The sequence below is a fragment of the Mus caroli genome, unplaced genomic scaffold (genome assembly GCF_978045245.1).
Source record: "Mus caroli unplaced genomic scaffold, Mus_caroli_1 scaffold_14, whole genome shotgun sequence".
Taxonomy (NCBI): domain Eukaryota; kingdom Metazoa; phylum Chordata; class Mammalia; order Rodentia; family Muridae; genus Mus; species Mus caroli.
In genome coordinates, this window is record NW_028227269.1 from 77,777,498 (window position 1) to 77,803,650 (window position 26,153).

The 26,153-nt window shown below is 43.7% G+C and overlaps 2 protein-coding genes across 4 annotated transcripts in view; one reads left to right on the forward strand and one right to left on the reverse strand.

Annotated features, from left to right (window-relative positions):
- Zfyve26 (zinc finger FYVE-type containing 26) overlaps positions 1–18,731 on the reverse strand; it is a 70,057-nt gene extending 51,326 nt beyond the window's left edge. For both annotated transcript variants that reach the window (XM_021178747.3, XM_021178746.3), the window contains exons 1-14: positions 18,661–18,731; positions 17,907–18,202; positions 16,186–16,264; positions 12,937–13,026; positions 9,564–10,086; positions 8,457–8,578; positions 7,738–7,902; positions 7,514–7,602; positions 6,289–6,452; positions 4,876–5,076; positions 2,528–3,136; positions 2,211–2,297; positions 1,259–1,327; positions 561–712 (exon numbers count right to left, since the gene is read on the reverse strand). In XM_021178747.3, the coding sequence (XP_021034406.1) occupies positions 561–712; positions 1,259–1,327; positions 2,211–2,297; positions 2,528–3,136; positions 4,876–5,076; positions 6,289–6,452; positions 7,514–7,602; positions 7,738–7,902; positions 8,457–8,578; positions 9,564–10,086; positions 12,937–13,026; positions 16,186–16,264; positions 17,907–18,100 (2,544 nt within the window). In that variant the 5' untranslated portion in view covers positions 18,101–18,202; positions 18,661–18,731. The remainder of the gene's footprint in view (positions 1–560; positions 713–1,258; positions 1,328–2,210; positions 2,298–2,527; positions 3,137–4,875; positions 5,077–6,288; positions 6,453–7,513; positions 7,603–7,737; positions 7,903–8,456; positions 8,579–9,563; positions 10,087–12,936; positions 13,027–16,185; positions 16,265–17,906; positions 18,203–18,660) is intronic.
- A 137-nt stretch (positions 18,732–18,868) lies between these two features.
- The window catches only part of Rad51b (RAD51 paralog B), a 520,188-nt gene continuing 512,903 nt past the window's right edge, over positions 18,869–26,153 (forward strand). For both annotated transcript variants that reach the window (XM_029484370.2, XM_029484371.2), the window contains exons 1-3: positions 18,869–19,116; positions 23,104–23,209; positions 24,858–24,971. In XM_029484370.2, coding sequence (XP_029340230.1) covers positions 23,126–23,209; positions 24,858–24,971 — 198 coding nt within the window. In that variant the 5' untranslated portion in view covers positions 18,869–19,116; positions 23,104–23,125. The remainder of the gene's footprint in view (positions 19,117–23,103; positions 23,210–24,857; positions 24,972–26,153) is intronic.

Sequence of the window (26,153 nt, forward strand, 5' to 3'; positions counted from 1 at the left end):
TACTTCTATGCTATATGGTGAATGAGCTGTTTATTACCAAAAGTTATCTGCATTGTGGTTTTTTTTTTTTTCAAGACAGGGTTTCTCTGTGTAGCCCTGGTTGTCCTAGAACTTGCTTTGTAGACCAGGCTGGCCTCAAACTCAGAGATCCACCTGCTTCTGCCTCCCTTGTGTGGAGATTAAAGGTGTGCATTACCATGACCAACTCTGATTTTTAACTATATAAAAACACAGATATGTTTACAAAAGTATGAAGAAAGAAACAAAAGTTTCGCTGTTATGAGGTAGGAGATTGTGGCTACTGTATTTTGTTAACACGCCACTTCTCTTAGGAACACAAATAACTCAATGCCTCTAAGCCTGCAGTGCTAAGCACGGGGCCTGTACACACAGACACATTCCTTTCTACTTCTTCTGCTCAGTGGGACCTCTTGCAAGCACCCCCCAAGTACTTTTGATGTCACATACATTTAGCTTTCCCTGAGGCTGGAGGCGACAACCAGTTAGGGGCTCACTTAGCATGCTTTACCATGATGAGGTGTGGCTATGGCTCTGCTTACCTGATGGGCTTCTGCAAAGTTCCCCCTGAGGATACAGGATGCCAGCAGAGACTCCGGCGTGGAGAACATCATGGGAATGATCGAACTCTGAGGTTGGGGCTGAAACCGGCTGTCTGACTCCACCTGCCCAGACACAGCACTCAGACTCCCTTCTGTTCGGGTGTAAGGATGTTGGAGACATTAAGGAAAAAAACAAACAAACCAAAGTTGTCATCTCTCCATATTCCTAGTTTCTATAAAAGGTTTGCAAATGACTTTTTATTGTTGTTGTTTATTCTAGAACTTACTCTGTAGTCCATGCTGTTCTTAAACTTACAGAGATCTGATCGCCCCTGCCTACCACATGCTGGGATTAAAGGCGTGCACCACCACTGCCTGGGTTAAAAAGAGCCTCTTAATGAAGTACTTCTCTTTTTTCTTTCCCTAAATAACTGCCAGTCATGTCTTCATGTACGAAGGGCAAACATGTATTACCATCTTAGAATATAAGTACCAACTGCCTTCCTTGAGCCTTTGTCTTACTACTGGGCGACTTAACCAAGGAAGAGAGCCTTTTCCCCTTTCCCAGCTGACATCTGCTGCTATCTGCAAGAATAAACCTTGAACAGAGCTTCAGTTCTAGTGTTTGCAGCACAGGGCATGGCAAGGGTGCATGAGGGCAAGCTGTCTGCAGGTGGCAGCAGCTGGGACGCACACACCTGAAGTACTTGTGCTCAGCTCGCTACTTGTCCCTTCCAGGGATGGGTTGGAGCCTTTTTCCCGGCCATCTAGAGGTAATAGATGGAAAATTTAGTCAGCAACTCCTTATAGCGTACAAAGTGTGAAGTCAGACTACAAGTCAAAATCTAGGCGGACTGAGGCTAAAGAGCAAGTACAGGATAGCAGTTTATACCAATGGCTTTTACCATGTGGGGTCTTAAGAGTCCTGGGAGCTTGTGACCAACATCTGAAGAGAAAGTACTAGTGATAGTTTGGTAAAATCATGATCAGGCAACAATGAGGTGCAAAGAAGGGGTTGGGACATTTTCTGACACAGAGGATGTGTCTTGAGATATGAAAAGGGAGGAAATAAAGAGCCAGCCGTGGCCTGCAGAAGGCTGCCCAGGGGAAATGATGCTCAGTGCCAATGGAGGCTGTCTGTCCCTCAGTGTGACCTTATGAAGGCCGTGTCACCCACCAACGGTGTCCCCTTGGCCCACTGCTGAGGCAGCCCTGTGGAAAGGAACCACTGTGGAGAAAAGGAAATGGAGTGCACACTCGTGAGCTGGGTGACTCAGGTGGACGCAGACTCTGCCTGTGTCCCAAGCCAACCAGCTGAGAAGCATCAGAGCTGAGTGACACCACCACCACCACGCAGTTTCCCAGGTTTCTCTCGTGTCAACCTTCGCCTACCCAGAGTGTCTACAACCTGTGCATGCCTGTGTGTGTGTGTGTGTGTGTGTGTGTGAATATGTGAAAGGATGTGTACATTGTGTTGCATGGAAAATTTTCTGCATGGCTGTGTAAGAAACTGTCAAGAGCTGACTGTGGGAGTGGGAAGATGCTTTTGTGTTTCTGACCATATGCTCAGCTTAAAGGAACGGACAAGCACTGGCATGCCTCTCTGTCAGGTGAATGGGAACAAGGCTTGACAAGAGTTCTTTTGATCACCTGCCCGGGTCCTTCTGGTCCGACGACCTCGGCGGAGACTAGAATGCCTCGTGGCAATGGGCCGGTATCTTCGGGAAAGTTGCTCTTCTGAAACAGCAAACACAGGCACGGTGAGCAGCTTTGATCTGACCATTGTGGAAACAGGCGGGGTGATCTTCATTAAGCAGATCCCAAGATCTGCAGCACTGCCCTGGGCTGCTATGGTCGTATGTCTCAGATTAGGGTGTGGTTCCCACATGCCTGCCCCTTGTCCACATTGCTGGGTCTTTTCTCCTTTCCTACTTTCTAGACTTTCTAGTTCTGACCCCTCTTCTCACCTGAGCCCTGGTTGCTCGTTACCACTTTGTACCGCCACTGTGCCTCGGAGAGAACCTTTGAGAACCTGTGCAGGCGGCTCTGAAGTCCATCTCTGGCCGCTGAACAGCTCTGGTCTTCCGGCAGCTTTGTCTCCTCGGGAGTGCAGTGGCTGCTAATTTCACTGAGCTGTTCCTGAAGAAGGCTGAGGAATGCTCCTATTGCAAACTCATCGGCCAGGAATCCATTCACGCCACTAGTAAAGTGCTTCAGATCCAAAAAGCTGTGCTTGTGAGGCCCTGGTGAACTGTCTTTTGGTTCTACCTTTGGACAGTTGGGCACTGTATGAGCAGGGTTCCTGGGTCCCATGGAAGCCCGCTCTGACCTCCTCTCTGTTGCAGCTATGTGCTGAGGGCTCTCTGATGGGGACCTCAAACCCAAGGGGCCTTTCCCCTCAATGTCCTCGTCCTCGGCATAGTCCTCAGGCAGGTGAGGCTCTGGGTGAAGGTCGGCAGAGGTAATGAGGAGCAATGAGAAGATGTTTTCCAGAATTTCCAGGCACAGAGAGGCGGGGATGCTGTGTAAATACTGTCGGCACCTGGCCAGGTATGTTGGGAAGAGATGTGAAGCACCTAAGAATGGACGAGGAAGAGATAAGGGAGAGCAACATGAAAAAGCAGAGCCACTGAACAATGCCATGCTTATGCTCTTACACGATCACAATCTTTCTTATCTATGACAAAGGCTTCCTCCATATTTCAGTTCTAGGGATTAAGGTAACATGGGCTCCTTATCATAATCTCAATTCAACTTTAACCTCCCACTATGCTTAAAGAGGACCTTAGGCTGCCTAGGTCTCTCATTTCACAAGAATGTGGTGGTGCAATTCTGATCCCAGCATTCTGGAGGCTAAGGCAGGAGGGGTGCCACAAGTTCAAGGCCAGCCTGAGCTATAGAATGAAACTGCCCTAACAAAGGAGAGGCTGGAGAGATGGTTCTGTGGTTAAGAGCACTGGCTGCTTTTCTAGGGGACATGGGTTTGATTCCCTACATCTATATGATGGCTCACAGTCTCTGTATCTCCAGTTCTGAGGAGGTTTGATGCTGTTTTCTGTTCTCTGTGGACACCAGGCATGCGTATAATACACAGAGACATGCAGGCAAAACAGCCATATATATTTAAAAAAAGAATCTAAAAAAATTAAAAGAAGAGGAGGAGGAGGGAAAGGAGGGTAAGGAGGAGGGGAGGGAGGGGGCAGAGCTAAACATGGTAGTTCATGCCTGTAACCCAGTGTTGGGAGGCTTCTGAGGTTGAGGCCAGACTAGGCTACATCAATTTCCATTTGAACTGACTACACAGTATGACTTAGGAAGGAAGGAAGAATGGAAAGGAAAAGAAAAACAATCGTATGTTCTACTTGGAGTACTGTTACTTAATACTAAGCTTCAATTTATATTTCACACACATAAATGTATACATATATAAAGATATAAGCTGCATACTGAAGTTTAAACCAAAGTTGATAAGAAACATTATTCTTTCTTTCTTTCTTTTGTTTGTTTGTTTACATAGACAGGTTTACTGGGAAGCTGTTCTCAGATGAGTTTACCAGCCCCAAGGATGGAAGCCAGGGAAGTCACCATGGGGAGAGAGGTGGTGGGAGGGGGAAGAGAAAGATCATGTGAGCAGAGAGAGAAGAGAGAGACAGAGTGTGTGTGTGTGTGTGTGTGTGTGTGTGTGTGTGTGTGTGTGAAAGAGAGAGGGGGGGAGAGGGAGAGGGAGAATTATTTATGTATTTTATGTATGTGGGTGCTTCGTCAGCATGCACATTTGTACATCAGAAGAGGGCATTGCATCCCATGGGACTATAGTTACAGACAATTATACACTGCCATGTGTGCTGGGAACTGAACTCAGGGCCTATAGAAGAGCAGCCAGTGCTTTTTGTTCTGTTTTTGTTTTTTTGAGACAGGGTTTCTCTGTGCATGCCTGGCTGTCCTTGAACTCACTCTGTAGACCAGGCTGGCCTCGAACTCAGAAATTCTCCTGCCTCTGCCTCCTGAGTGCTGGGATTAAACATGTGTACCACCACAGCCCAACCACAGAGTCATCTCTCCAGCCTCTGAAATGCTATTCTCACTGTGGTGTCTAGCTACAGAAAGAAAAACATCTGGCAAATACTATGCTAGGTGATCAGAGTAAGATCCATCAAGACGTAAACAGGTCCTTTTGATGCAGAGGTTGATAGATGTGCACAATCATTCCTGAGCACTTCCAAATCAAGGGCACGCCATCCTAGAAGGATGTGGTAACCACACAGAGACACTGGGGAAGGTGTCTGTGTATGCCAGGGGCAGGGAAGTGCTGTACCTGGGGAGGGGAGAGAATCGCTGCCTGGATCCACCAAGGCCAGGTCCTCGGAGGCGCTGTCTCTGCAGTCCTGGCACTGAGAGTGCTGGTGTGAGTTCACACAGAGGGCATAGACTGCATACTTCATGGCACAGAAGCCCTGGTAGAGGGTCAGGCTCTGACACTGGCTCAGGTGCTCGGGGACTGAGGCATCATGGGTCTCTGAAGCATAGAAATGAAGAAGTTCAGAGGTAATCTTTTCTTTTCTTTTTTTAAAAGATTTATTTATTATTTTATGTAAGTACACTGTAGCTGTCTTCAGATACATCAGAGGGCATCAGATGTCATTACAGATGGTTGTAAGCCACCATGTGGTTGCTGGGATTTGAACTCAGTACCTTCAGAAGAGCAGTCAGTGCTCTTAGCCACTTAGCTATCTCTCCAGCCCCAGAGGTAATCTTTTCAGCCACGAGCAGCAAGCATGGCTGAAGCAAAGAGGGTTGACCTGGTCTGGAGGGTTGAGGTTCTTACCCTCCTAGTCACCAGCAGCTCTGTCCTCTGTGTCTTTTCCCTACCAGTCTTCCTTCTATCTCATGCAGGCCTCCACTGCCTGGGCTCTGTCTTCTACCTCATATGGTTTGTACCTCAGCCATGGTACTTGCTGTCCCTTCTCAAGTTTAAGTCCCAAGCTCCAAATACATCTAAGTGGGTTCAGGGGCCAAATCTAAATACATCCTTGGAAGCCTTCTGCACTTGTAGGTGTGAGTCAGAATTCTACTTGGGGGCGGGGCGGGGTGGGGGGAAGAATGTGGTGACATAGGTTTGTGGCAGGTTCTTTTGAAAAGTAAATCAAAGCAACCTCTCCCTGCTGGAGACAGCTATTCTCATGGAGACAGTTCTCTGACCTCTGGAGCAGAATGACTACACTCTGGCGGTACTCTCAGACAGCAAGGAGAAGGAGCCCACTCATTGGATCTTGATTTTTAAGAAAAAAGCCAAAGGTTAAAATACAGCTTTGCTATTGTTTCTGATAAGTCTTCCCTCCAAACTTTTTGCCCTGTTCTACAGAGTCTGAAGGAGGCACGAAATGTGCTGTGCAGTTTAGCAAGCATCAAGTACACTCACCAAGAATTTCCTCAGAGCTGAGAATGCAGAAGACATTTCACAGCACTGCTTCACTGACATTTCAGTTGGTCCCTGACATGATTCCACAGGGCGACAATGGGAGCATGTCCATGGGATTCTCTACACCTCAGTGGCAGAGGGGAGGGATGCCGCTACATCCTCTAATCAGACTTGGGGAACAGCAATACTTCAAAGTATACATGCTGGACCAACCGCCTAACTAACGGGCATCCGGGCAGCCATGTCTAGACTAATCTCATACTGCAGGAGACATATGAGACTCTTCAGAGGGACTCCTGGCCAACTCACCATGCTCTCCCTGGAGGTCCTTGGTTGGTTCCTTCTGTAACAGCTTGAGGACTTCTTCCTCGTTGAGGGCTGGAAGGTTTGTAAGATGATGGAGAGAGTAGAGCACTGAGTGGCTGTCTCCACCATGTAAGTGACACAAGAACTCTCTCTTTGGTACGAGGTTGCTGGAAAGGAAGGATGGAAGGATGGAAGGGTGGCGAGGGAGGCAGTTTATATTGTTGTCCGGCAGAAGGACAAGCCTGTTCTTCTCTGACCTAGAATACTTCAGGTTTCAGTTTCTCAAACTATCTTTTACTAGGTCTAGGATAAAAGTTGACATTTATTTACCTTGAAGGAATTATATTCACCAAGTAAGATACGTTGTCTGGAAAGGCTCTAGGAAGAGCCTTTCTGGTTAGTGGTGTCTTAGAAGGGCTGATGACTGAAGTTCCTAAGTTCTATATGCTCTGTAGCTTTGATATGTTTCCTTGCTTTGAGTTAGAACCCCTCCCTGCTCACACCTCTGACTACTCTACTTTCTGAGCATTGGTGAGATGAACGAAGAATTAAATGGAAACTCAGATCTGGGCTAAGTGACTAGGAAAATACAGGGTTTCATATACATCCAATGAAATAGGTTTAATAACCTACGACTCAGAATAATGTATGGCTAAGAACATGGATGATAAATTTACTTGCTGTATCACCCTGTGAAGATTATTTAACAGTTCTGGGCTTCAGAGTCTCACCTTTTGTGGGGGTGGTTGTGGCTTTTGAGGCATGGTCTCACTATGTAACGACCTTGGCTTTCCTGGAACCTGCTCTGTAGAATGGGCTGCCTGTGACTTCACAGAGATCAGCCTGCCTCTGCCTCCTAGGTACTGAGATTGAAAGAGCGAGCCGCCACGTGTGGCCCTTAGTGTCCCATGCTCAGAGTGAGAATCCTGTTGGGATCTACTTCCCCGGAATGCTGGGAGGACTGATCATCTTCTAGGCGGCTTAGGACAATGCACAGCCTTTAGAATGTGCCTAGGGATTTGTGAGCTGTTGTCCTTTCAGACTCTGACTTGTCCTCTGACTGTGACACAATGGCTGCAAATGGAAGCTGATCATCAGTTATGTTTTCCCCACACGGGACAATTATTCCTGCCTGGCTAACAGTAATTTTTTTTTCCCCAGAAAAGGAGCACAGCATTGAATGTGCTCCAGGTAGGGTAGGAGAGGGAATGGCTTGACAGGGACATACCTGCTCTGCTGTACGCACCACTCCAAGACTTCCAAGTGAGCCCACAACCCTTCACACGCATCCCTGAGAAGCTCATCATGGCCTTGGTCCTGTGTCAAAGCAGAAGAAATACGCTGACTCAGGCACCTGGCATCAGATACTGTTGCTGACTAGGAGACTGAACTCCACGGAGGCCCGAAGCCCCATGGTGTTTGCCTCTGGGGGAGTGTGAGGTGCTGAGATACCTGGGTCCTGTAGAGAGTCTGGAGCAGTCTCTTAGCTGATTCCAGGCTCTGGCAGTGTGTCCAGCCCAGGAGCACGAGCAGGTGACTGAGAGGCCTGAATTCTCTATCAAGCAAGTATCCAAGGCTTGGGAAATCTTCCTCTTTCAACAGGGTCAGTGCTGTCACCTACAAGGCAAAGGTCACCATAGGTGGCTGCCTGAACTGGAAAGAATGACTCCTAGCATCATTAAGTAGGATTCCCATAATGACACAAATGGTTGGTTACATAAAAATGAATGTCCCCAAAGCACAACACTTTGAAGTGAGGGACAGACTTCTGCTGTAACCTTGTGTCTTCACATAGCACATGGCCTACAGGATGGGACTCATAAATTTATCTGTTGAAGTAAATAAGTTCAGTTGCAATTCGGGAGGCGAGAGTTAAGAGTTAGTTCATTCTTCCTGCCCGCTAGACCTAGTACGGCTGCCATGGCCTTTGCTTTCTACATCTTCCAGGGAGCTGACTCACAGCCAACACCTTACTTCCCACCAAAGGTCCAACAGAATGAGTGACCACAGCATCGATCATGAACGGAACTGATCCTCAGAGGCCTCTCTCTCTAGGGGCTGCAGGATGATAACCAGAGGATTTGTCACTAATTAAGCTGTAGGAGTTGGATACACGGGTGGGAGAGAGTTCTGGGTTCTTCTATGATGGACAGCAATTAAGCTTGACTCACAAGGATCTGCTCCAGGAAGTGTTTGTTGTTACTCAGGCAGTAGAAAAAGGCCATTTTCCACGCATGGGCTGGGTCAGGAGTGGAGAACAGGGCCAGCATCGCCCGCTCAGGATCAGGATGATCTGGGATGACAGAACATCACACCAGAAGGGTTACCAGGCAGCGGCAAGCGCCCGTTTCTTATGCTACAGTCGCCACTGAAAACCAAGCAGTGTGAGACTAGGTGCTTGGATTTATTTACTTAAAATTTATTTGCTAGGTGGTGGTGGTGCATGCCATAAATCCCAGCGTTAGGGAGGCAGAGGCCAGCCTGGTCTACAGAGTGAGTTTCATGGTAGCCAAGGCTACACAGAGAAACTATGTCTCAAAAAACCAAAAAAAAAACCAAAAAAAAAAAAAAACCAAAACCCTAAAAACAAAACAAAATAAAATACAACAAACCCCCGCAAAACCTAAAAACCAATGATGATGATGACGACGACGTGTGTGTGTGTGTTCACGCACGTGCATACTATGGAGGTCAGAGAACAATGCTGTGGAGTGTCTTCTTTCCTTCCACTTTTATATGGGTTCTGGGGATCAGACTCAGATTTCTGGGCTAGGGTGGCAAGCACCTGTACCCAATCTTTCTGGCCCAAGAACAGACTTTTAAAAAGTTAAACTAGATTGTTTACACTTTAAAGATGTTTCGTTCCTCTTAGTAGCTTCTACAAAACTCTTTTCTGGTCCTGGTATATTATTATTATTACTATTATTACTAATAGCAGCAGCAGCAGCAGCAGCAGCAGTTTTTCTGTGACAAAAAAGTTATCCTGGAGCTCAATCTGTAGACCAGGCTGGCCTCAACCTTATAGAGATCTGCCTGCTCTGCATTCTGAGTGCTGGGATTAAAGGCATGCACTACCACCGCCTGGCTTCCTGTTATTTATTTAATTTTTCACTTTGGCTAATCAAATAGACAGACAGACAATTATGAAACATGCTACATCTTCTTGCTTAGCCTCTCTTGTCTTGAACAACAAGCAAATACAACAGTTAGTCCTGACTTTAGAATGGCTGGGGATATTGAAATTACCAAAGTAGAAAGAGAAACAGTGAAGAACACACCTTTTCCTGAAAGTGTGGCCTTTGGTGGCCTTTCTGCCACCTTCTCTGCATAGGTGTGGCCATAGAGGGACAGCAGGTTCCGTCCAGCCTTGTGCAACAGGCAACCAAGCAGCCGTTCCTCCTGCAGGGGACTGTCCTCAGTCCTGCAGGTCTCCAACAGTTCCTCACACAGGACACGCCACTCACTCTCTGGTAGCTCAGCTGTGCAGCAGAGAGCCTGAAGGGCTCCACAGACAGCATCAGCCACCCCGGGGGGCTGAGAGGCAGGGTCCCTCAGGGTCTGCAGTGCCTCTCGGATGAGGTCCAGCAGGGATTTCTGCAGAGGACTAGGGCACAGGCTGGCACTGTGGTGGTCCTCAAGCAGCAGCTCCAATAGGGCCTGGGCTGGCCGTGGGGCCTGCTTCAGAAGATTCCAGAGCACGGAGACAGCTTCAGGGCTGAGCTGAGGGGTCCTGCTCTCACACCTTTGACTTCTGTCAGGTATACTGCCCACTGGGCCTTGTGCTAGTGTTTCAAACAGCTCCTAAATGGAGAATGAAGACAGGGATTGTGGTGGGTCACCCAGATGGTTATGTATGCAGGAGCAAACATTTCGATGGCATTTCTTTAGCTAGCCACTCTTCACGGCTCTTCACAGAACAGACAACTCAACCATTATGAAAATCTCGCAGGAAGATACTCTATTCCCATCTTACTGATGGGACTGAGGTTAAAAGTGATTGGCCCAGTTACCCAAGTCTTACCGCACTCTCCCCAAAATGTATGCTGGTGACCTAAATTAAGGACTACAGAATAAGGACCAGGTGGGCAAGGCATTATGCATACCTAAAAGCATTTCATCGTATTTTTTGAAAGAACATTACATATCAGCTTTTAACTACTGTTTTGAATTCTGTCCACATTTATTTAAAGGTATAGTCTATGAGATCCTTCTGCTATAATTTGAGTGTGCCTCTTAAAAGTTCCTGTGTCGCAAAGTGGTGGTGGCGCACGCCTTTAATCTTGGCACTTGGGAGGCAGAGGCAGGCAGATTTCTGTGAGTTGAAGGCCAGCCTGGTCTACAGAGAGTGTTCTAGGTCAGCCAGGACTGTCACACAGAGAAAAAACCCTGTCAAAAAAAAAAAAAAGAAAAAGAAAAGAAAAAGATAGAAAAGAAAAAAACAAAACCAAAAAAAAAAAAAAAACCCAACAACAACAAAAAAAACCCCAAAAAACTCAAACAAAAAACCAAAGACCAAACAAACAACCAAAACAAAACAAAACAAAACCAAAAACCAACCAACCAAAACAAACAAAAGTTTCTGTGTCAGGGGCTGGAGAGATGGCTCAGAGGTTAAGAACACTGACTGCTCTTTCAGAGGTCCTGAGTTCAATTCCCAGCAACTACATGGTCACCTGTAATGGGATTGGATGCTCTCTTCTGGTGTGTCTGAAGACAGGTGTGATTTATATTTATCATATAAATAAAATAAATAAACCTTTTAAAAAAAAGTAAGTCATGAAAAAAAAGTTACCGTGTCAGTACCCAGGCATATGGCACATACCTGCAATCCTAGCACTTGGGAGGCTGAGACAGGACAGTTTAGAGTTTGTGGCCAGCCTGGGCTATGACAAGATGTTGTCTCAAGAAATCAGACGCATGCCTTTAATACCAGCACTCGGGAGGCAGAGGCAGGCGGATTTCTGAGTTTGAGGCCAGCCTGGTCTACAGAGTGAGTTCCAGGACAGCCAGGGCTACACAGAGAAACCCTGTCTCGAAAAAAACAAACAAACAAAAAAAATCAAAATAACAACAAAAATAGTTCATGTGTTGGAAACGTAGTCTCCGATTTCATGTGTTAGTGTTTGGAGACTAAGTCTTTGGGAGATAGTGAAGATTAGATGGACTCTAACCACATGGCCCATCCCCACGCTATTCCCAGCCTTACAAGAGATTCCCTGAGTTCGCACACCTGTCCCCTCTCACTTTGTGATGCCCTCTGCCACGTTATGGTGCAGCAAGAAGGCTCTTCCAGATGCTGAGCAGACACAGTGTGTTGTTATTTTTCATAGTGTCCAAACTATGAACTAAAGAAATCTGTTTTACAAATTACCTAGCCTGTGGTATTTAGTTATAGCAACAGACATCAGAGGCTCTTGCTTTTTATTAATATTCTAATCCACACACGTTCAACACAATTAAATGAGTACAATATGGTTTATTAAAAACAATGTTTCATAAGCCAGGCATAGTGGTGCATGCCTTTACACGATACTCAGGAGGCGCTGGCAGGTGCATCTCTGTGACTTCAAAGCTATCCTAGTCTACAAGTCAAGTTCTAGAATAGCCAAAGATACTACACAGAGAATCTCTGTTTTGAAAAAAAAGAAAACCTCTCATATGTGTATTAGCTCTGCCTCCTGAACTAGACTGTTAAAAGCCTGATTCTGTATAGTCTGTTTGTATAGCCAGAGTGAAGGAGAAGGGAAGTGCACTGTTTTCCACATCTATAGATGCTGTGCAGGGATGGCTTTTTTATTAATTGCAAGTCCATGAGCCCTTGAACTCACTCAAGTCAGTTCTCACACAAATCTTACCATGAATATGCCTTACCTGGTATCTGGTCTTAAGAAAACTATGGGCTGGAGTGAGGATCAAGGACAGAGTGATGGCCTAGAATGTGCAAGCCCCCTACATAATGCTAATACAAATTAAAATCAATAGATGAGGTATTAAGTCTTGAGCACTTAAGTAGTAATTGATACATAACTGATATTAACTATTTCTATATCATCTATTTATTGATTGCTAACTTTTTTCTATCTATAATCTATAAATTCAGATAACTACATCTATAGCATTTATTTATTAACTGCTAATTTTTTTCTGGGGTGGGGTGGCAATAGAGACAGATTTTTGCTGCATCGCTCAGGCTGGCCTCAAATTCTTGATTATTGGCATATACAAGCATGCTGACCCAGACACAGAGAACACTTAGTTAGAATCTGCCCCTAGGTTGTTGTAATGATCAGCTATAAAATATCAGTGTATCTGTTATAAAAGACAACTCTGTCAAATATTAGTTCCTTTCCTCCCATGAATTCTCTATCATCTACTGGTCAACAATTCAAATATCTTACAATAAACCTAAGCAATGAGTTCCTAGGGGGAATGCAAAGAACAATTGTTTGTTCCAATTTGTACTGCTGGGCAATCTGCTTTCAGAATTCCAAAATCAGGTAAGTTGATATTCAGACTAAACTACCCTTGGAGGGGCCTGTTTTGCTTTCTCTGAAAACAAAGGGCAGCTAACATTTAAGAGACCTGCTTACCCACTGCCCTCTTGAAGTTGAATTTGTTGAGTGGCTGCAGGTGGCCCTCAGTCTCTCTTACCTTGAGGATGGTCTCTGGAATATCACCTTGGAGGTCTTCTGACAAAAAGAGAAACTCCAGTTTTCTCCGGATAGCTGTAGAAAGTAATTTCTAGAGGAAGAGTAAGCAGTTAGAGGCGAGGCATATGCTTTGCTTAATAAATACAATTCTCTTTAGTTACTCTTATTTCTGATATTTCTCTAAGATAAAGTACTTTTAGCCATTCATTCTCTGGATAAAATTTTAAAAACAGATTTGTTTTTATTTTTAGGTATATGGGTGATTTATATATGTTTGTGCACCATGTGTAAGCTTGGTGTCTGCAGAGGCCAGAAGAGGATGTCAGATCCCTGAGACTGGAGTTACAGATGGTTGTGAACTGCAATATGGGTGCTGGAAATTGAACCATTAGAAGAGCAGCCAGTGCTCTTAACTTCTGAGCCATCTCTCCAGCCTTCCTGGATATGGTTTTAGATTCTTTCCTTTGGAAATAAAGTTGGTTAAACTTGAACTCTCTTTAGATTAATATGCAGGTGCTAGGAAAGGTGGCTCATTTGAAAAAGTGCTTGCCCCACAAGCATGAGGACCTAAGTTTAGACCTCCAGCACCACATTTAAAAAAAAAAGGCTGGGTGTGATAGTGCATACCATTAATTCTAGCTTTTAGTCCCAGCAATTGGGAGGCAGAGGCAGGCAAACATCAGAGAGTTCAAGGCCATTGTGGTGTACATGGTGAGTTCTAGGCCAGGCAGAGCTACATTTTGAGACAAAACTGAACCAAATCAACCAACCAACCAAAACCAAACAAACAAACAAACAAAAAAATCCCAAAACCTGCACTGGGGAAATAGTTTAGCTGCTGAGATATATACGCAGGCCAAAGACCCATATACCTAAAAACAAACACAGCGTAAACACAATATAAAACAAACAACAAGAATGAATTATCTACGCCTGCCTCTGCCTCTGCCTCCCAAGTGCTAGGACTAAAGGTGTGCGCCACCACACCCAGCTTCTCTATCCTTTCTATACCAGTTGTTGGGGAAAAAACAACAACAAAGGGGAGGGAATCTAATGTTTATTTAGCGAGCATGCCTAGCACAGGGGTACCATATTTCATTTCCAAATCAAGAAACCCATGGCATGCATGAAACTATGTGTTTTAAAAATAATCTTAACTGGAAGTGAAATGGTTAAGGTGCATTTTCTAATTATTCCAACATGAAATTTTTTTAAAAAGCAATACATTTTTGATGTAGAAAAAGATTACAAAAAAAAAACCCTATAACAAATAAAAGAATCCCCAACAAAGGAGTATTACTAATGACACTGAAAATCCATTTACTATATCATTTTGAACAGTGGCATAGTGTATTTATTACAGATAGATATGCTTCTGTTTAATAAGCAATCCTGTGAACTAGGGGCGTGAGGGTTATTTCTAGTTTTCCCGCTTTTAGCATCAGCTTATCAGCACACATTGCTGCAGCTAAACCTTTATACACATGCTTATACTTGTAGGCCTAAGCCACAGCAAGATAAAAGAAACAGAAGATAAAAGTGAATAAAGGGATAAAACCAGCATCAATGGTTCAACTAATAATTAAAAGGCAGCTCTTGGCAGGCGCTAGGAGCCTGGAACACTAAGCTGCTGCGAGTTTCTAGAGCATGAAGCCACAACAGGTTCTGTGGCATTCCAAAATGCACCCGGAGACTTGGTCCTTACAAAAGTTTATAATTCTCCGAACAACAAAACTACTCCTGTAACTGTTTAAAGAAGCGGACCCCGGGAGCTTTAAGAACTAGATAATCTGTCTGATATTGGCCAAAACCAGGACCTTTCCCAGGCTAGGCTGGGAAGCCCGGCATGTGAAACTCAGCACCTGATGGTATTGAGCAAGCTTCCCGAGAATAAGCAAGCTGTGAGGCCACCAGTAAGCAAGCAGACCTCTTCCCCAGAGGGGAAAGGTCACTCAGTCAGTGCAAGGGACTTCATGTTTGTAATGGAAGGTCCTCACTCAGTAGCAAAGCCTCGATCTCCCCCTCCCTTTGAGATGCTATGGAATCTCTTCTACTTTACTTCATTTTTGTTCTCTTTCCCCTCTTCAGTTCTGAGTCTTACTTATCCTAGGTTTCATTATTTTACAATTTTGCTTCTCTTACTTGTTACTTCTGCTAGTCTTTCTGTAATTTCTCTTTGCTAGACAACCACCTAAAACTCTGTCTAGAAGATACATTTAGGCTGGGCAGTGGTGGCGCACACCTTTGATCCCGGGGCTCAGGAGGCAGGGGCAGGTGGATCTCTGTGAGTTCAAGGCCAGCCTGGTCTACAGAGTAAGTTTCAGAACAGCCAGGGCTACACAGACAACCCCCGTCTCAAAAACAACAACAACATCACAACAGAAAAGTTACATTTAGAACAAGAACTTTGGTGTTTTTGGACAGTTGTGGGAGGGACAAATGTGCAAAACATAAATATAAAATTAATTCTGGCGTGAAAGCAATGAATACAAGAAAAATTAGGCAAAATGATAAATACTTAAATTTTTTTTTTTTTTTTTTTTTTTTTGCGACAAGGTTTCTCTGTGTAGCCTTGGCTGTCCTGTAACCTTCTTTGTATACCAGGCTGGCCTTGAAAACATAGAGATCCTCCTGCCTCTGCTTTCTAAGTGCTGGGATTAAAGGTGTATACCACTACCCCCCAGCAAAAATTGAATTTCTTACTTTGAAGTCCATATGGGCTAAAATAATTATGAAATAGAAAGTGGACAGGGGTAGAGGGTGATAAGATCTTGGTTTCATGTCTGGCTTTCCCAGAGTCATTTTTCTTGAGTCAAATGTTCCTTGTTTATACACACATGTATACACACACACACACACACACACACACACACACACACACTCTTTTTTGAGACACAGTCTCATTAAGCTCTCCAGGCAAAGTGATTTTCTTGTTCAGCTTCTTGAGAAGCTGGGACTGCAGGCTTGTACCACCATGCCCCCATCATCTTGGCATAGTCACTGAGCCCCACAAAGTTTGTTTCAAAAGCAGGACTTCTAGAGATATTTAACAAAACAGCATCACTCCAAATGATAATACACCAAGCCACCAGGGCAAATTAATGAGCAAATAATTTCCACAGTCTACACGAAGACAACAACAACTAACCACCAAATAAAGGAAGTGACAGAAAGAAGGAAGATCTCTGAGCTCCTTCTAGTTCTTTTCAGTCCTGGCCTCAGGGAAAAATTTAAATGTAAACCCACGTACCTTTTCTGGGGCCAGCCATTTTTCTAATACGAGAAGCCAGAGCCAGGCTAATCTTTGAGGGTTGATGTCTGGCCCACATCTAAAAAGAAAGAAAGAAAGATTGATTTAGTAAAATACGAGTCTTAGTCCACCCTTTTCCCCTTTGTGGTTCATGCTTTATGGTTCAGTTTTCAGTCAGCCCACTTTAGAGCTGAACAGGTAAGTCCTAGTGAGAAATTCTCAGTTGTAAGTAACAGTTCAACAAAACAGAGCCCCATAACTTCCAGCTTGCATTAATGCCTGCACCTTATCCAGTTGTATCTTAGCTTTGCAGTTGCAGTGCTGCCATGCTGGATGGCTATGCTATAGAAACCCCGGGCTCAGGCTCCTCTGTTTCATCTTCTAGAGTGTCTGGAGCTGCAGACACAGCCTCCCAATACCTGACACTTAGTTTTATTTTTAAGTATATTCCTACAGAGAAAATCACAGTAATGAATGTTATCTGAAACACACACACACACACACACACACACACACACACACACACTGTCCTTCACTGTTTTGAGATAGGGTTTCACATTGTAGTCCAGGCTGGCCCTGAACTCATGACATTACTCCTGCCTCAGTTGAGATGCATGGGTTAAATTACCATACTCAGCTCCTAAGAGTACTTTTGAACACAGAAAATGAATCAAATATAAAAGAATAAAGGGAGTTCATAGTGATTCACTTATAACTATATAGTTATAGGAATTCATAAGCCTTACTTTATGTCGGCAGTTTGGGCGGTAGTACACACCTTAAAGAACTTAATTTAAGATCTAGGATAGAGAACTGTGGTTCTCATGAGGCAAGAAGGGGTCATAGTGCAAACATACAGTAGAGTAGCAAGGAGTGAGAGGACTCATGTGTAGTGTGCAGAACTTCTGTATCTTTATTACAGTGGGCGTATATCAACCCCTGAATGGATAAAACTGCATAGTTTTCTATAGTAATGCACTTTTCCTGGTTTTGCTGCTTTAGCACATACAGCTGGAATGAGTTGTCACAACTGGGGAAGCTGGAAAAAGCTTGTGCCAACTCTATTGTATTTCAGCCTTTTGTGGGTCTATGATTATTTCACAATAAAACATTTTAAGTCAATGCATTTTCACCTCTTTGTCAGAGCAACACCATCATCAGTCTTGTAAGCAAGAGGAATGAACAGGGTTTGTCTTTTGGAGACAACATGCAGTTAAGCCATCTTCTATAGCTAATAAACAAGAAATGATATTCAGGATCCTTATGGTAGTCAGGCCTAAACTCAGCTGCAGAGCGTAATTCATGGCCATTGGAGTACATTAGATATAAAATACATTACACAGATAAAACATCAGAATATTGAAATGTGTTCCCTGTCTGCTAACTTTTTAAGATAGTAGCTGACTGGGGGAGGGGGGCGCATAAAGACTAGAGTATAGAGTATAGCTGGGTGTGGTGGTGCACATCTTTAATTCCAGCACTCGGGAGGCAGAGGCAGGCGGATTTCTGAGGCCAGCCTGGTCTACAAAGTGAGTTCCAGGACAGCCAGGGCAATACAGAGAAATCCTGTCTCAAAAAACCACACACACACACACACACACACACACACACACACAGAGAGAGAGAGAGAGAGAGAGAGAGAGAGAGAGAGAGACTAGAGTACAAATACTTAACTACTATCTTCCTCTCTTAGATCCTGGTAGGAGTGGGGGATCGCTTACCTTAGCAGAACAGGACACTGCACCAGCGCCTGTAGTATGTCCTCCACCTTTTGGGGGATCTCTCCTTGTCCCCGGTGTAGTTGAGGTACACATGCTTGTGCCAACTCCCAATCTCCCCTCCGCAGGCACTCACAGAAAAATTCAAAAAGCTGCTCCTCTGTAGCGGTTTCCTCTTTCCCAAATGGGTAACTCATTTTCCCAGCACAGAGTGCAGGTACATAGAAAATAGAGGCGTTACGCGAAATACATTCTCAATTTTCTCATCCGTGGAGTACCCCCTAGAAACACCACACGAGCTGAGAAGAAACGAAACTTTTGATGAACCACCAGCTACTGGCTCGAAAGGAAACGATAGAACTTACTTTTCTAATGATTGTTTTGGGTTTAATTTGACCTGTTACTATCTCCTTTTGCGAGCTGTCTCTTTCTCTAATGGATGGACCCCATCTCCTACCGCAGACCTCACATATAACAATCTTAATATTTGTGTTAGCCTGGGGCGCAGACACATAAATTTACTTCCGCATTCCCTCCTGAACATTTTGTCAGTCAGATTACAAATCTCTAGGTTTGGTGGATGCCTTGGTAAGGATGAAAACTCCCTTGGTTAGAGCCTTCTGTTAAGACAGAGGCTAAAGATTAGGAGATCAATCTGGGGCTGAACTGTGGAGCTGGGAGGCTGGGGGACAGGGATGCTCCCCCTAGCGGGGTCGTGGACAGCACCCTCGCAATCTTCCCTGCGCCTTACACTCACCTGCTCCGGGAGTCGAGTGCATTTTCCCGTCCAGAGCAGCCATGTTTGATCCCGGTCAGGTGACAAGTCCCATTGCGAAGAGTGGTGGAAGGGGCGGCGATGACGAAAGAGAGCGCCACTCTTATTGGCTCAGGAGAAGCAAGATGCAAATCAAGTGCCCTGTTTGTTTGAGTCACGTGATACCACCTGATTGCTACGGGGACTCTAAGGAAGAGTTAGATCCGCTAGCTACTGGACTGAGGACTCTCCCTGATTATGATTGCTCCTCCTCGAAACACCCTCAGTTACTCGTTTTGGGGGAGCTGGGGCCAGGAATATCTGTGATCCACGCTCCGGACCCACCACTTTTTTTTTTTTTTTTTGATGTCAACATTTTCCGTGCCAACCAGTGATAGACGATAGGTTAGCCACAGGAATTCTGGATCTTCCTGTATCATTATTCAATCTAATTCTATCGTGAGTATATCATATATAATTATATATCCATCGAAAAACTGAGGTCGGTACAAAAGAGTTGCAAACGAAAACAAAGAGTGAGCAAAGGCTTTTCACAAATCATGTAATCAAGTCAGTTCTTAAGTTTATTAGTTTTTCTTAACGCAGCTGTTTTAAATACTAAACCTACTTGACTTCCTTTATTTTTTCAACTAAACTCAGTGGTTTTTTTCAATGTATTTTAGTTTGAGACGCTTTAGTTAGTATTTCCCGGTCATTTTCACCATCTAAGTGTGTTGAACAGTGCAAAGGAAACACAAAACTCTCATCCCAAAACGGGAATAGGGCATATTGCCCACCCTTTTTCCAACCCCTCAGCCCCACAAAAGAACCTTCTCTGGCCCAGGAAATAACTTTAAAATGCGATTCACTGAGGAAAAGAATTTCCAGTCAGGGTTTTCCCTCTTCTACATTTGTCTTGAAAGGTTCCGCCCCTCGATTTAAACAATCACTACAAAGGAAAATTTTAATTCGATTAACCTTCGAGACTGAACTACAATTCCCAAAATACAGCTGGGCTAACCCGAGATTTTCCTGCTTCTGATTGGATAAGTCGCCAGAATACCAACCAACCAGAGCCCCAGATGTTGGTGCTCGCACTTTTCGCGGGTAATTGTGTGAGGGTGGGGGAAACTTTGAAAGTTCCACGCTGCTGACCTGGTACTGGAGTTTTCTGAGGGGGCAGTTGCGGGAAGGAGGGTGTGTTCATTATCTTGTGCTCCCTCTTGGAGCCTGTGGCTGTTGATACCGGGGTCGCGGAAAGTCCTGCGTGTTGAGCACGTACTCTGTAACGGGGCTCGTCCCTGGAACCCGGACGGGGTCCTGGAGCTTCCGACTTCCTTTAGGGAGGCGAGTGATGCTTGTAAGGTGTCCTGTTTTATTAGGATATTTTGCGTCAGGTTTTCTAACTCTTGATACTTCTTCCTCCGCTCTTGGGCAAATTAGGCATCCGGGCAAGTTTAGGTGTTAAGAGCGCGGAATCTGGAGTCAGATTTCTGGATTCGAATGCTGGCTCGATCCCTTGGCTAGTTCGTGTGTTTATTAAAAACATCCGAAGCATTTAAAACTAGTGTCTGGCGCATAATAATGGCCCGATAAATAAATTAATCCCTCAGCCTCCGTAAAATATCTGGGTTTGTTGCTTCACTATTTTTATTGAGCGCCTAACAGAAATTCAGTCTGAGATGCTGTCTCCTCTGTCTCGTATGCGCTCACGCACACACCAGGAAGAAAGGAAAGCATGGAGAAATATGTGTTTGAGTAACCTAACCTAACGTTGTGGATGGTCACGTTAGAAGAATCACATGTCTATAATGAGTGCCTACCTTGAGCGTTATGCACCAGCTCTGGAGTAGAAATTAGAATCACCCTTGTTTTACACATGAGGACAACTTTGCCCGAAAGACAAGAGCTAAGTAAGAGATGCTCTTTTCAAGTTGAAAAAAATATGATTGATCATAAAAGTTTGGAAGTTGTCACATGATGGTCCCATGAAGCATTTTAAGCAATGAAACTAACTTTTAAGGGAACTACTTTTAGTAGGATTGTGACATGCAACCTAATTTTTGTCAGACCAATTCGAGACTTCTCCCTATCTCAGTAGCACGTGTACATAGCAACTACAATACCTGTCACCTAGATGTAGTTACTTGAATATATGTCTCTTCATTCTTCAATTGTAAGTATGCAAAAGGGAGGACATAAACTTAGCATAGCATGTGCTTAATATTGGTGAAAGAAACAAATGAACAGAGAATGTTATATTTGGAAAGTTTATATTATATTTGGGAGAGTAGGGAAATAACTTGAAGCCATAAGCAGAATCGAGGGCAAGTGGTGAGAGTGTTACTGTAAATCAGAGTGGTTATTGCTAAGGTCTTTGTAATTTGGGGTCGTAGGTGTTTTTTATTTTTGTTCTTTGAGGGTCTGAACTTATTCGTTATATGATGTTATTGCCTGGAACTACCTTATCTGAGAAGCAGTAGGCAATAGAGTAGCGTATAAATGTTGGTAAATTTTCTCTTAAGGAAACAAATCCTCCTTACAAGATTCCAACGGAAAGAAATAAAGAGAATGTATTTTGGTTTTGTGTGGAGAGAGGGGAGTAGAAGATGGGGGATGAAGAGAGAGAGAGGAGGGTTATTTAATGTAATTCAGATATTTAAGTGTTAAGTAGACTTGGGCTATATATAGTGTTGGTAGTAGGAATCTTAATTCTTGTGTGTAGTTTTGTTCTTTTGTTTATATAGTTATTGATTATTACTTTATTCCATGGAATAATGAGTTCCTATTATTTCTGGAGGATATTTTGCCATTTCAATGAGACGCACAGCCTCTTCTTTGCAGGCATTATTACAGAGATTACAACAGTTCTAACTCCCTGAAGACAAGTACTTCATGAGTCTCATTAGCTATCTAAGCTATAGGAAGAGCAGAATTTAATTCTACATGGGACAGTAAGCGGCTAGTATAATGAAGAATTTTATTGATAACGTTTGATTGAAATTTGTTCTGACTCTTTAGAAAAAGCAAGGGTGAAATAAGATTTGTGATTCTACAGTAGTAGTGGGTAAGAGGATAGGTCTCAGGACAAGCTGCCTAATGAAACTCTAAATCTGTTATTTATTTATTTTCTGATGACAGTGGGATAACTGACTTTTACACATTAGCCTTCTCATATGTGAAAAAGAACATTTTACTTTTATTATAGTCTGTCAAGAATATTAAATATAAGGTTTTAGAGCATGGTTGATATTTAGCAGATGTCTGTTCATTCTTTTTTTTTTTTTTTTAAACACCCACATACACATTTTATTTTTTATTTATTATTTTTTTTAAAGATTTATTTATTCATTATATGTAAGTACATTGTAGCTGTCTTCAGACACTCCAGAAGAGGGCGCCAGATATCGTTACGGATGGTTGTGAGCCACCATGTGGTTGCTGGGATTTGAACTCTGGACCTTCGGAAGAGCAGTCGGGTGCTCTTACCCACTGAGCCATCTCACCAGCCCCCGTCTGTTCATTCTTGTTCGGTATAGAGTTGCCACTTGGAAATGCATCTTGAAGATTACATAACCAAACAAAATTTGTTAGTAACACTCAGTGTCTTAAGATGTTATAAGTGATGGCTAGTCGTGATAATCAACTTGATACTTGGCACTCAGGAGAAGAGGGAATCTCAGTTGACTATCTGATGATTGTCCCCATCGGATGGGCCTGTGAGCATATCTGTGGGGTTGTTTTCTTGACTGCTAGTTGATGGAAAAGGGCTTGGCTCAGTGTCTGTGGTCCTTCTTGTGAGCCAGAGTGCCTGGTGAGCAAACTGCGGAAGCAAGCAGTAAGCAGTAGTCTTTTGTGGTCTCAGCTTCCATTTCTTTTTTCTTTGTTTGTTTGTTTGTTTGTTTTTGGTTTTTTGAGACAGGGTTTCCTTGTGTAGCCCTGGCTGTCCTGGAACTCACTTTGTAGACCAGGCTGGCCTCGAACTCAGAAATCTGCCTGCCTCTGTCTCCCGAGTGCTGGAATTAAAGGTGTGTGCCACTACGCCCAGCTTCTCAGCTTCCATTTCTGCTTCAAGCTCTTGCCTTCAGCTCCTGCCTTGGTTTTCCTTGACAAAGGAATATAATCTGTAAGCCAAATCAAACTTTTCTTCTCAACTTGCTTTTGGTCAGTGTTTTATCGCAGCGACTAAAGGCAAACTAGACTACTATGTAAATGGGAAGTCCTGTTAAAGTCAAGTAATAGCAAAAGATTACATGGCATGTATTTTTTGAGGTTGCCTGCTTTCTCGGTGTACCTGGTTGTTAAGTGTCTTTCCTACGCCTTTTTTTATTAGCATTTTTTCCATGTTTTGCTTTGCACATAGAGAAATTTGAAGCACTTTATTTTATAGGGTGTTTTGTATAATCTGTCCACCATCATTTTTATTGTTTTCTTATGTTTTTCAAGATTCTTTGGGAGCCCTGGAAACATGAGCAGCAAGAAACTAAGACGAGTGGGTTTACCTCCAGAGTTGTGTGACCGTTTAAGCAGATACCAGATTGTTAACTGTCAGGTAACAGTCATGCACTTTTACTTCGATTTTATGCACAAATTAATTTTAATTATAATTAGTAACTGTTAAACTCGGGTTAGAAAGATTTAGCATTGTAAGGTGGGGCGGGGGTGGGGGGAGGGCGATGCTGGGGACATGATGGCATCAGTAAAGTCCTTGCCATGTCAACATGAGGACTTGAGCTCAGGGCCCGGCTGTGTACACCTGAACTCCCAGCTCCAGGGAAATAGAGACAAAAGAACTTGCCAGGTAGCCAATCTAGCTAAACCGTGACCCCTAAGTTTGCCTCAGTGGTCAGACCACAGAGATCATTTGAAGGAGCTTCCTAATCTTGACTTCTCATCTCTATAGACAGAAAGGAAAAGCTCATTTGTACAGAAGTGAGTTAAACAGTGATGCTTTCCGTATGTGCCTTAGGTTGCATTTCAGCTGGAATTTTATTTATCGAAGTCCAATATTTGTATTTTAGGCCAAGAATGTTCACAACGTAAGGAAGAATACCTCTTCCATCTTTTTGGGGGGTTCCTGAGAAGTTTAATCCACTTAAAAATTATTTTCATCATCACTTGAGAAATATGACTCAACTGAGATTACAGCGTGGCTGTATGAGATTGACAATCAGTGTTATTATCGTGATTTACTAATTCTGCGGTTTGAACCCCAGGCTGAGGTGCTCTGCAGCTGAGTTCTATCCCCTGGCCCGGCAGTATATCTTTAGGTTTGGCTTCATTAATGTATACAACAGAAGTTGTTTTTTTCCCTTTCCTTTTCCTTTCTTTTTTTTTCCCACATGTTACATGTTCCACACGTATAATAATGAAAAACGTCCCTCTTAAGAGGGAAAATAGGACTAAAGCTTTACTTTAGGATTCCTGTCTTTACTAAACAGATTTTTCACAACAAATAATTTTTGGGGGATTGATATTTTTCTTTCTTCTGTTAATACATTTAGTGATCATGTTTATATTTCAGCTGGTTTTAAGAATATGAAGTGTTCTCTCAGTTGTCAAATAATTTTCTTTGAGTTAACTTTTAGCCTAGAAAACAAATACTTTTTTTTTGTTTTGTTTTGATTTTTTGAGACAGGGTTTCTCTGTGTAGCCCTGGCTGTCCTGGAACTCACTCTGTAGACCAGGCTGGCCTCGAACTCAGAGATCCGCCTGCCTCTGCCTCCCAAGTGCTGGAATTAAAGGTGTTGCCCTCACCCCTACCCCACCCCCAGCTTCAAATCCTTTTTGAGCTGTTCTTCCTGGGCATACATTTGGACCTAAACTCAAGTGCAGCATTCATAAGAACTTGGACTGGGGTGCTGTTCGTGATGTTGCTTGGGCATCTTCCCAGATACTGATGCATGCCATCTGGACTGTGTCATAGAGTAGAAAAAAGACCGTGCCTCACATGTCTGAGTTAAGGAACACGGAAGCGTGAGGAAGCTCAGTGGTAGGATGTAAAAGAGGCATACATATATCTGCAATAAACAAGTTTAACTTCGTCCTAGAGACAAACTGTGACAGCCGCAAGTTTCTGTTTTATATTTGCTTTGCTTTTAAATTTAAAAAGCCCATGATGAACATTTCTTTTTAATTATTATATCTTTGCTACACATGCATGTTAAACTATTTTTCTTTACTTTTTTTTTTCCTTTTAGCACTTTTTAAGTCTCTCCCCACTAGAACTTATGAAAGTGACTGGCCTGAGTTACAGAGGTGTCCACGAGCTTCTGCATACAGTAAGCAAGGCCTGTGCCCCGCAGATGCAAACGGTTCGTGTAACTTAACAATAAGGGGTGTTATTTACTTTGGGGGATCAGAATAGCTTCCTCGTGAGAGCAATGCTTTAGCTAAAATGTGAAGGATGAATAGGGAAGACAGGCAAACACGTTGGGGATAGGTAGAGGTGGGGCAGGGGAGTGTCTGCCATTGGGGTGGCAAATGCAAAGGTTCTGTGAGAAGGGTGCTTGTTCATCGAATAGCTTAGGCTATGCCAGTGGAACACAGTGAAGAAGAGAGTCACAGAGAAACAGCCAATGAGAGAAGCTGGAGGCAGCATCTATGAGCACTCAGTTTTCATCTCCATTTCTGGCACTTCCTGTGCTACCATTATTATCCTTTGGAATGGTTGGAAGAGCTTCCTAACATGTGCCCTATTTTCCAGTATTATCCATCTTCAAGCTATTCTTCTAAGCCAGTGGTTCTCAACCTGCCTAAGGCTGCAACCCTTGAATACAGTTTCTCATGTTGTGGTGATTCCCCAATTAGCTTCATTGCTACGCCATAACTGTAGTTTTGCTACTGTTGGAATCATAATGTAAATATCTGTGTTTTCTGGTGGTCTTTTGGGGTTGTTCTCAACACAGGTTGAGAACTGCTATTCTAAGCCAACCTTTGTATCTTCTCAAAATAATAATTTGTAGTGTTGGGAAGATGACTCAGCAGTTAAGGGCACTGGCTGCTCTTCCAGAGGACTCAGGTTCAATTCCTGACACCAAAATGGTGGCTCACACGATACCTACAGCCCCAGGGGATCCAATGCCTTCTTCTGGCCTCTTCAGTCAGCAGGCATGCTTGTGGTACACAGACATCCATGAAGACATGACACCCGTACACATAAAACAAAATTGTGCTAATTTGTTGTATTGAACACAAATGGGTGCATCTGAAGGAGAGAAAGTTGTTGCCCCACAGTCTGGCTCAGACACAGCTGCACCCTCTGCAGAGTCTCTTGGGGAGCGTCCCTTCCTAGCCTCTTCCAGTTGCTGAAGAAGGTTGGAATTCCCTGGCTTGTGACCATTCCCCCTCTCTGCTCCATCTTCCTATCACATTTACCTCCAGTGAAGTTGCCTTTGCCTCTGTCTTAGATGAATACTTTTGTTAGCATTTGTGATGCACACAAATAATCCAGGATTATCTCCTCATCCCAAGGTCTTTAAGTCACATCTGCAGAC